At 45.4% G+C, this 11,492-nt stretch overlaps 1 protein-coding gene across 1 annotated transcript in view; it reads right to left on the reverse strand.

The window, feature by feature from the left end:
* The window catches only part of RAP2A (RAP2A, member of RAS oncogene family), a 32,242-nt gene extending 24,031 nt beyond the window's left edge, over window positions 1-8,211 (reverse strand). The window contains exon 1 of the mRNA XM_075918802.1: window positions 7,663-8,211. Within this exon, the coding sequence (XP_075774917.1) occupies window positions 7,663-7,976 (314 nt within the window). The 5' untranslated portion in view covers window positions 7,977-8,211. The remainder of the gene's footprint in view (window positions 1-7,662) is intronic.
* Window positions 8,212-11,492: the final 3,281 nt, after the last annotated feature.

Consider the following 11,492-nt stretch of genomic DNA (forward strand, 5'->3'; position numbering starts at 1 on the left):
CCTGTTCCAAACTTCAAAGTGAAAATGTTCTCATGCTCCTTTAACAAAGTTAAAAACACAAAGTCACTCCTACTACAAAACTCATTTAAAACTGTTCTAATAGGATTTTCTTTAGCCCATTAAAACTACACTTTTATAATCTTTAAGCATAGACCCGACCATTAATTCAAAACCTACTTAGCAGCAACACCTGTCTTATAAAGGATTATAATTTAGGAACTGCAGTGTCACATCATTAAATTAGAACTATTTAGAATAAGAGTACTTAGGGGTTTTTTTCCACATGGAGGGTATGTCTAGACTGCACCCCTCTGATGGCAGTGGGATGTAGATTAGGCTGGGCGAAATTGCTAATGAAGCGGGGATTTAAATATCCCGCACTTCATTAGCATAAAAATGGCCACCGCTTTTTTCCAGCACAGAGCTTTGTTGGAGAAAAGTGGCAGTCTAGAGGCTATCTATCGCTAAAGAAAGCTTTTTCTGATAGATCCTGTATACCTCATAAGGAATCTATCAGAAAAAGCTTTCTTTAGCGATAGATAGCCTCCAGACTGCCGCTTTTCTCCAACAAAGCTCCATGCCGGAAAAAGCGGCGGTCATTTTTATGCTAATGAAGTGCAGGATATTTTAAATCCATGCTTCATTAGCAATTTCACCCAGCCCAACCTGCATCCCTGTGCTGGCAGAGGGCGTGCAGTCTAGACATACCCGGAGATGGCAACTTTCCTTTTTTGGTAGGAAAGTGTGTCTGCTCTGGGGCTGTGTCTACATTGGCACCCTTTTCCGGAAAAGGGATGCTAATGAGACAAGTCGGAATTGCAAATGCCGTGGGGGATTTAAATATCCCCCGCGGCATTTGCATGAACATGGCTGCCGCTTTTTTCCGGCTCGGGGCTTTGCCGGAGAAAAGCGCCAGTCTAGACGGGATCTTTCGGAAAATAAAGCTTTTTCCGGAGGATCCCTTATTCCTCTTAAAATCAGGAATAAGGGCTCTTCTGGAAAAGGCTTTATTTTCCGAAAGATCCCGTCTAGACTGGCGCTTTTCTCCGGCAAAGCCCCGAGCTGGAAAAAAGCGGCAGCCATGTTCATGCAAATGCCGCGGGGGATATTTAAATCCCCCACGGCATTTGCAATTCCGACTTGTCTCATTAGCATCCCTTTTCCGGAAAAGGGTGCCAATGTAGACACAGCCTAAGAGTATAGATTTCCAAGCAAATATATGCAAGCCTGAATTACCACATCCACCCCTGGGAATTTGGTGGCCATGGGTTGGGATGCAGAACCAGATATTACATAAAGTCCTACATTTCAGGGGTATGCTTTTGATTTTTCTTTTTAAAGAAAAGAAAATGACCTTTTGCAATGACACTAGTTTTGGGCCATCTGATAAAAAAATTAAAGATAACAGTTTAGAGTCATTCATGCTAGCAGAAGTTTTACTTTCCACCAGCACCCATGCAGCAGTCTACAGGCATACTATCTGGTTTTTATGCCTTGGCATAGAAGGAAGAACTCCTTGTCTAAAGTAGTAGCAGCTATGTGTACACTGCAGCCAAGAAGAAGTGAGCCTCCTAGCCCAGGGAGACAGACTTATGCTAGGAGGCCTCGAGCAGGCATGCTAAAAATAACAGCGCAGACTCAGGTTCTCAAGCCTACCCGAGTCCCCGTGTCCAAGGTTGGGTGGCTAGTCTGTGTCTCTGCCAGAGTTGGATAATATCCTTACTACCTCTAGCATACTAGCTCGAGCCCAGCTAGCATGTGTCTATCCATGCAAGTGAAGTGGCTCACTTCCAACTGCAGTGTAGACATAAAGTAATACAGGAGTCACTGGTTAAGTCACCATAGAACAAAACTTAAGGTCATTCATGTTATTAAAAAGTTTCTCATATTGCTAACAAAAACCTTGCAGAGGGACAATGCTCTGTTGAGATTCTTTCCCTCATAGCAGTACAATTCCGTTTCAGTACTCTGGGTACTCTTCCTACAACAGAGATTTCTTTTCAGACGTCTTAAAATTTTAGAGCAGCAATGGGCAACTTAGACTAGTGAGAGGGGCACATGAGTGGTCTTCCATCTCACTGAGTCACAAGATTACAGTTACCAAGACAGTCTCCCAGGAGAGGATAGTTTTGCTAACTGCTCTTGCGCACTTAGAATTTGTGGGATTTGCTGATTGAACCCTAGCATCTCTTTGGTTGAACACAGAGCGAGTGAACAGCTCTTACAGTCAATGTTGTGTATAATCAGCATGCAACTTTCAGGTGCCCTTGCTTTATGTGTATGTAATTTAGTAATACCGGCAGGAAACAAAGCTATGCAATTTGGTAACCCTGTATGCAGGCAACAGTAAAGCAAATGTCTCATTGGCCACACATAGAACCCAAATAGGCTGCATATGGCCCGCAGGTTGCCCACCGTTTAATACCGTCCCTGCATGGACTATATTGAAGCAATTCAGCGTATCTTCAGTCCATACTCCCCCTCCCCAAAAGAGTATACCATGCTTTTGATTCTCTGGAGAAGTTAATCAACTTCTCTTTTAATCACATATTATACCACTATAATCAGTTCTGTAAGCATATATTTAAGATACTTGCTGGCAATATTTTAACTTGAGCTTCTTTCAATCATTAGGACAATTTAACTGATTGAGGCCTTGTCTTTACATAAAAGTTGCAGCGGTGTAAATTCCTAATGAAGGCACTTTAGAACTGGTGTGTTTCTGACTTAAAACAACATAAGTCAGTCTGCAAAACTGTTTTAAGAGTGTCCACATTGGATATGTGTGCAAAAACTAATTTAGTGCAACTTGTGTGTCCAGAAAAGCCCAGAGACATTTAAGACCGTACAACTGAGAAAAAAAGCATGTGGCTAAATATCACTTCTGCATTGACACAAACTCCTATAGAGCTATATCCCACAATTCCTAGGGCATGTTTGCCCTAGTCCTTCTACTGCCTCACGTCCTACTCATCCCTCTGCACCAATAGTTATCTGCCAGTCTATATACCACAGCTCTGCATTTAACCCTTAATTCAAACACAGGTGGTTCCATTCTCCATACAATTCTGCCAAACAGCATTACAAGAAGGGTACTCAGTGTAATGCTAGCTAATTTCATGGCCCTAGCTCCTACCCACAAGAAGAATTCTTGAGCAGACAGACACACAAACTCTCACATGTATAGTAGATTGCCACTGAATAGGAGAGTCTAAATGTTAAGAAGGCTTCCATTATACGATAGTATGTAATAGTACACTTGAGGGTTCTTGTTAACATTAAGAACAGCAAGGACATGATTTCAGGAGAGGCACCCAAAAACTGCAATTCCTTGAGATCATCTAAGAGAAGCTGGTGGAGGATGGAGATCAATTGGATTGGTGTGCACTTCAGGGAGTTCATCAAAACACCCTGAGACCCTATACTACAAGATTAAGAATGCAGATGACAGGCCCAGAAACTCACCCTCTATCTGTCCTTATTACATGGAGCATGAATGGGTGCTCATCACTGCCCCAAGCACAAGGTTGACCCCACAGCCTTGCACAACAAGCTTCTGAACAGAGATGGGCTTGGCTGGAGTCTCAGGTATAGCCTCCCTTATTTACATGTTCTGGCACTGAAGGGTCAGAGTAAGCTCCCTGTATGGTTCTACAGCTCTGAAGCCACTGCTGGTTGACTTAGGCCTGCATTACGATGTGATCCCATCATGCTAAACTAATTATCTTGTTACCATGCTAAACTAATTATCTTACCAACAGGGAGGGTCTACACATTGGGAAATGCAGTTTTAATCAAGTTGAAAATTATTAGGTAATTTGATATGAAGTCACTGAATAGTTTGAGACAAAAAAACAGGTGAAGTGCTAGGTAGGTTGGGCACAGAGTTATTCTTGTGCTCTCTCTGGCCAAATGACTATTCACCATCAGTTATCATGGCAATTGTGTGTGAGTGTCCCTCCTCTTCAGTAGTTTTAGCAGGTTTTATGAAAATATTTTAAATACAAAAATAACAAATCTGCAGCAATTGCAGCAAGGGTAATATGTCTCAGACTGTCATGAGTGAGCTCCCCTCCATGTCTTGTGTCTTCCACTATTCAGACACTTCTGCTGAAATGGCATCTGTTATTCGATAGAACGTCTACTCTGATACATGGAGAGTTGAAGCACAAGCAGGGGCAGCTCTTCCAGCAACACTGGATCCATGACACCAGGTCCAGCTGGAACAGACAAAAGTAAGAAGTGTGCAGACCTGGAAGTGCTTCAATTAAATAAAACTAAAGAGTACACACTGCAATATAGGCATGTACATAAACTGCAGGAGCTACATTTTAACATTTTCTCTGTAAACTAGTGATGGGCAACCTAGTCCGGAGGCCACATGCAGCCCACTGGGGTTCCACTTGCTGCCTGCACACCCCCTCTTGAGCCCTATCTCCCATGCACACTGGGGCACGCATTGGAGCCCCACACTTCCTACTCCTCCGCCTCCCTTCCAGCTCTTTTGGAGTCCCATGAATCCACTGATTCGTGTTCTGCCCCACTCCTTCCCAGAAACTGAACAGCCACGAACACCTTTTGAAACATGCAAGTGATATTTCATATACCTACAAATGTTAGCATTTATCTAGTCCCTCTCAACAAGAGGAATGTTTCTTAGCATGTGCACTCTCTCTCTTTTCATCAACCTAGTTTATTTCCTGAAACCTGTTGGGGTGTGTCACTTTCAATCTTTGTTTCACTGGAAACTGCTGCGCTTTTACCTCACAGCTGATTCTTAGTAGCACTACACTAGCAGCTTAGCCTTGTCTAAACAAGTACATTTCTTTAGAAACAACCCAGCTCATTCTTAAATTAAGTGGATTATTTGTGTAACATAAACACCACAGTTTGCTGCATTCCTCACTCTAACTGGAGAGTGAAGAAAGCAGGCAAACCTTGACCTGCCCCAGACAGGAAGCATGCACCCCATTCCCCCAGCTATGCCCACTAGAGCTGCAGTGGCAATGGAGAAGCACTTCTCACCTGGCTACAAGCTACTGCAGTGAGAGAAAAGACTGGGGTAGTCCTCTCTCCCCCCAGGGCAGCCCTCATCCCCACCCCAGAGCAATGATTAAAATGAAGCATGTTCAATTTCATTTTATTTTTCAAAAATTGAGTTGAGGATGCAAGCAATACCAGGTAAATCTTCTAGTGAATTAATATTTGGCATCTCTCTGCCCTCTAACACAGAATGAATCCACTGGACGTTGTGGCCATGCATAAAGTCTACAATTTCTTGCACACTCAGTTTCCAATCATTCAACATTTGGAACTAAATACTCACACAGCTAGGCATGTGTGTAAGTGTTTTCAAGATCAGGATGTAAAACTCTAACCCTTGTGAACTGGACTGAGTTTGGGCTTATGTACATGGGCAGGCTCACCATCACCACCACAACTATACTGGTACCACTATAATCTCTGTGCATACTCGCTCCTATGGCTTTTGGACTTACAACATTCAATTTAATTAAAATCTCATTTTTTAAAAACTTACTATGATTACAAGACTATATTTAAGATCACTAAAAATAAAATGGCTAAATATTTAAATGAAAAATTAATAAACTGATCATAAAACTGCAGAAGTTGCTATGAATACTAGTGGTCAGTACTACCCAAAATGACTTTGGGCTAGCTTTTAAAACAATTGCCTAAATTTAAAGGTAGTGTTCCCTTATTAACCACAATCCAAGTCCCCATTTAAAGTTACATGATTGGCAAAGTTTCTCTGTTATTAGCTGTGGACCTGCATTAGACTTAATTTCTGTAAAACACTGTAGTATTATGATACGTTGCTCATAACACTAAACCACAGAGCACCAATTACAAGTGTGAAAATACTACAAGAGCAAAGGTAAGAGTAGATGATGACAAAAAAAGGAGAAGCATGCAGATCTACTGGTAGCAGTGCTGACTGAAGTCAACTAAGGAATTGCAAGTTGGATTCTATTTTGCTTCAACTATCCACAAATTGTCCATTTAGGTCTGACTGCAGAATCTTTGTTAACAGTTATGCAAGATGCACAAGCAGCAGCTAGATTTTCAGATCCCAAATTCAATTTGGGATCTGACTGTAAGATCAGCTTTTGACTGATTAACTTAGAAAAATCTGACAGAAAGTTAATAAATGTGAAAGCCCAGAACAGTTAATTATTTAAATAAAAAACCGTCAGTGGGGAAACAATGAATGGCACAACAGAAATACATTTTAAACTGACCATTTCATCTTTAAATTTCCCACTGCATCAAATGAAATGCACGGGGGGGGGGGGGGGAGAAGGCAAGTTATAAAGCACTGAGTATAGGAAATTATTACCCAGAAATCTTCCTGAAAAAGATAATTTTGTTATTCCAAAATGTATTTTCCCCGCTCGTTATAATATTTACTTCTACCTTAGAAACTGGAATAACAGATTGCATGAATAATGTAATGATGTACTTACATGATTAAATGTTGCTGCTCTAAGCTCTGACTACATTAAGAAAGATGGAAACACAATTGTGGACATACTGTGTTATATTACAAGAGCTTTTTTCCCATATATAGAAAGAAGTGTCCATGTTGGAGAACCATGATTTAACCTTGACAGATACTTTGTTTGGCTTAAACATGGTTTTTTAGCAAATACTTCTGTCTACATATGCAAGAACAAACACAACTATAAGATGGTTTGGCCACAGCTAAGCTCTCATTCACACAAGCAGCTCAAAAATTTCAGATGATTGGACTGCCATTAGTGCAGTTCCACCAGTGGTAGCATTAATGTATAGTGGCCTCTTGTACTGCAACCAGTGTTACCCAGACATGTTCAGACTATGTCTCAATAATACAGTGGTTAAAAACATCTGGTCCACATACACTAATTCACCAATCCACTATTATGGAGGCAACAGGGCAATGAGAGATGTAAATGAAATTAGAGTGCAGATGAGGCCTAAGAATCACAGCATTCCTTGAACAGTTTTTATACTGAGAAAAGGGTTGGTATCTTGATGGGGTGTGGGAGGGTAGATACAAATCTATGCAGTCATGTGTCAAGGTAAATTTTGTAGTCAGCTAAACATGTGACCAGCGAACGAACACACACACACACACTACAATCGGTCTTTGCCAAATAATTGATTAGTAAAGTACTTTTAAGAAAGGATTTTGTGCATGATATCCAAGTCCCAGCTACCTCCCGCATAACCCCCGAGTTACTAAGGGCAGTCTGTCGCCTGTATAGGGATTAAGCAGCCTGACACATTTCAGACACGAAATTCGCAAACTTGTCTGTGCTAGCAGCTCCCAGGAGGCTCAGCATCTCCTAAGACCGGCTCCCATCCTCCCGCCTCGGAACCAAGCCAAGCAGCTGGCTTTGGAGAAGGCCCCGATGCCAGAGAGGAGTTCCCAGCACACGGGGAGCAGCGGCAAAGAAACCCCAGCCCGGCAAACCTCTAACTAACGAGCCACCGAGTAACGCCCTCGTCCCCCGTAGCTACGGCAGCTGCAGGGGTGGGGGCCGCTCGGCCAGAGGGGCAGGGCCCCAGGCTGCCGGCGGATGGCTGGGTGGGGCAGGGGAGCCGTGCGGGGGCGCGGGGCAGGGCGGCTCCCGGGCGCCGTGCGGGGCGAGTCACCTCTTGACGCGGATGATCTGGTCGCGCATGGGTCGGATGTCCTGGAAGCTCTGCTGGTTGACGAGGCTGTAGACCAGGATGAAGCCCTGCCCGTTCTTGATGTACAGGTCCCGCATGGAGGCGAACTGCTCGGTGCCGGCCGTGTCCAGGATCTCCAGCACCGAGGGCGACGCGTCCACCTCGATCTCCTTGCGGTAGAAATCCTCGATGGTGGGGTCGTACTTCTCGATGAAGGTGCCGGTGACGAACTGCACCGTGAGCGCCGACTTCCCCACCCCGCCCGAGCCCAGCACCACCACCTTGTACTCGCGCATCCTCCCGCCCGGCGCCCGCCCGCCGCCGCCGCCGCCGCCGCCAGCGCGAGCCGCTCACCCCCCCGCCATGGGCGCGCCCCCCGCGCTCGCTCGGCCCCCGCCCCGCTCTCGCTCGGCCGGCGGGACGCTCCGGCCGCGCGGCGCGACGGTTTCTTCCTAGGGTGGCGCTGCCGGTTGGCGGGGACGCGCGCTGACTGGCAGCGGCGGCGCGGCGGAGACTCCGCCCCTTATTCCTCCGTCGCCCAGGCAACAGCCCGCCAACCAGCCAGCGCGAGCCACGCCGCCACGTGACTCGGAGAAAGTGTGTGTGTGTGTGTGTGTGTGTGTGTGTGCGTGCGGTGGGGCGGAGCGCCAATCGCAGGGGCAGAGAGCGTCGCACGTGAGGCCGCCGCCAGAAGCTGCCTCCTCTGCTGCTGTAGCCTAGGGAACAGCGACCCGCCCCCTCCCAGCCGGCTTCGGACGCGCGCTTCCCCTCCCGGCCAACCGGAGGCCGAGCGTTTATCACGCGCACGGCTGAGGGAGCCAATCGGAGGCTAGAAGAGGGTCGATCACGCAATGCCGCGGCTCGGCCGGAAGCGTCGTCCGTTGCGCGAACGCGCACGCAAGGTGGTGGCTGTTGCTGCTTGATTTCTGCTAACCCGGCACGCGGAGTTTCCTGCGCGAGGCTGCTTTGCCTGGGGTGGCGGCGGCGGCGGCACGCGCCCTGCGGTGCTGTAGCAGCCCCGTTCGGTTCAGGGGTCCGCTGCTGCGCGCGCCGGACCCGAGCTCTGCAGGCGGCCCGGGGCTCGGTTGCGAACGGTTGGTCAGTCAGAGGCGCGGGGCCCTGTCTGGTTTGTTTAACAAGCGGCTGCCAGCAACAATCCTGACCTGGCGCGTGTGTGTGAGCGGGCCGCGTAGGCAGCGGGGCTGCTCGCGAGTGGTGTGTTTGCAGCGTGGAGCGTAGAGGCGTGAAACGCGTTTCTTTGCTACCCACAACTTAGGGCTCCATCGCGCTTTGCTCGGGATCCATCCCGAGGATACATGCAGATGCGCACTCGTGCAGGCACAGCTAGCCAGAGAAGAACATATGCAGGAGATGCCCCGAAAGGAAGACTACTAGCCTGGGACTTCTGTTTTGCTCAAGAGGTCGTTCTGGCAAGAGTCTCGCTCCTGCCGTTTGTTTGCCCTAAAAAAGACCAGGGGAACTTCCCAAGTTCTAAAATTTGCTGATCTGCACCATCAGCAGTAATGTAATAGCCGTGGGGAGCAAGCTGGGCTTAATTTGCGCAGAACCAGTTCTGGGCTTGCTGTGTCAGTTATTAATGTTAAAAGAATTGCTTGAGCTCAACTCATCTTTCTTTGCAAATTAAATAGTGGGTGCCAGATTTACTTTTAGGGATGTAATTGTTTAACCAGTAAGCTGATGTTAGCAGTTAAGCTTTACATGGTGATGTTGGCAGCCTGGTGGGCTGGTAGCCCTGACAGTATCTTCTGGTCAGCAGCTGGCAGCTCTGTTAGCAGTTAACAATTCTATCAGTTACATGGTTATCAGTTACATAGTTAATGTTTACATATTTTTTTACATTTCTACTTCCTTTCCAGTGGTGACTTGGGAGTTTAGTCACTGCACTTAGAATCTCCTGGTTAGTTCCTTTTCAACTGCAGTCAGCAAATACACTCACTTTAATTGTATCTCTGTGTAGCTTTTAATCAGCCTTTAATATCCTTATGTCTTTTCAGAAATCCAACTTTGTTTCCCTGTTAACTTTTTTTTAAAGGCCTCCATACCTTGGGGTTGATGCTAAGCAGGGAGTCTAGTCTTTGGAGACCTTGGAGACTCCTTGACTTGTGGTCAGGTCGTCTTATACTTTCAATGTCTACATGTCTGGTGCGTCATCACAGTGTTTTGTTTTGGCACTTCAGTTCCTTTCCCCCCCTCCAACCTATCTTCTGTGACCTCAGTTTTGAATTTTGATGCTTTTTGCTTCAAGGAGTTCATCTTTTAGGAGGTTGTCATACCCTAATCTTTCAACAAGGTAGGAAGACTGCTGCTCATCAGCAGCTAGTGATACTTATGTGGCAAAAGGATACCCAATAAATGGTCTCTAGCCAATGAGAATGTTCAGTGTATTCAGTGGGAATTGGACATGTGCTGATGTCTGAGTGCTCAGGTGTTTCTAGTCAGATTAGAAGTGACTAGTGTAGTATTTTCAGTGACTGTGTTTTTTCTTTGTTGGTTACTTCAAACCAGAAAAAATTACTTGGTCTCTAAGCTTGTTTCTCTACAATGATGCATGGTATCCAAATGGGCTAAACTATTCTGCTTCAGAAGGACAAATCTGTCAGAAAAGCCTCCCAATACTATTGCAACAGAATTTGGCATGTGAGGCATAAGCCCTGCTTTGGCATATGGTGTAGGTGTTCTTTGAGGGGCCCTGGCACTTCTATAAGTATCAGCACATGTAGTGACAAAATTGTACTTACCTATACTGGCTATCCGCTCCTGAATATTGTAGACAAATCTGGCTAGCATTTTGAGTGGCTTCAAACAGCCTTGGTGCATTTATTATGCCAGCAGTAACTGATTGTTGCTTCAGCTCAACAGGCCATTGACATAAATGTTCAATGTACTGATGGAGATCAGATATCAGAGCACCTGTGTATTCTATGGGTTTTCACTGCAATATAGCATCATAAAAAGACTGCACCTAATGGCCTAATTTTCTGAAGTGCTGAGCATCCACCAGGAAATGTGTTGAAATTAGCATAGAAACCCTTTTCTGTTTGGTCCCCTCAAAGTCCACTGGCAGTAAAATAGGACATATTTATCATATCCTAGAAAAGAGGGAAATAAAGATAGTTGCTGCAAATTGTTGCTGGCCATGCAGTGTTCGAAGTTGATTGCAATAATGTCTTAACAAGAACAAGTATACTCCCTGGTGTTCTGCACTTGGGGATGAAGAGTATACCTGTTCTTACACCTTCAGCCTCTCCTTTTGTTTTTAAGCAGGACTCTCTTCTCTTTTTTTTCCTTTACAGAAATAAATATAGAAATCCTTGGATTCTGTGCCAGTTCTACTGGACTCAGCTGCATATGCACATTATCTGCACCCTTTCTATTCCTTGTCTCAGAGTATTTGGCAACTAGTAGCAAGTGAAATTTGGGTCAAATTGAAGGGGGGAACCTTTCCTTGACAGAGAGGACACACAAGTCAGGACTTCTGGGAAAAATCTCAACCATACATTCATATAGGCAGAAAAAAATGATGTGTGGGGGAAGAGAAAAAGCCTGACTGAAGAGGGAAGCCCCTCCATTGTGTTGAAAGATACCTAATCCCCAGATGCTATTTAGCTGGCGTTTGGCTAGCTTCCAAAAGGCTAAAAACTTGTTCATGGATTTATTTTGGGCCAGTGTGCAATCTGAGTCCTGCAATTTATTCTTCTTTTTTTTTAAATGGTTTGTGTGTGTGTGTAGTGTCACGCTTCAAGCTAGAAGACAGTTTCTACAGTCATTGGCTAACCACACAGTCTTATTCA

The sequence above is a fragment of the Pelodiscus sinensis genome, chromosome 1 (assembly GCF_049634645.1).
Source record: "Pelodiscus sinensis isolate JC-2024 chromosome 1, ASM4963464v1, whole genome shotgun sequence".
In the NCBI taxonomy this organism is placed as follows: Eukaryota; Metazoa; Chordata; order Testudines; family Trionychidae; genus Pelodiscus; species Pelodiscus sinensis.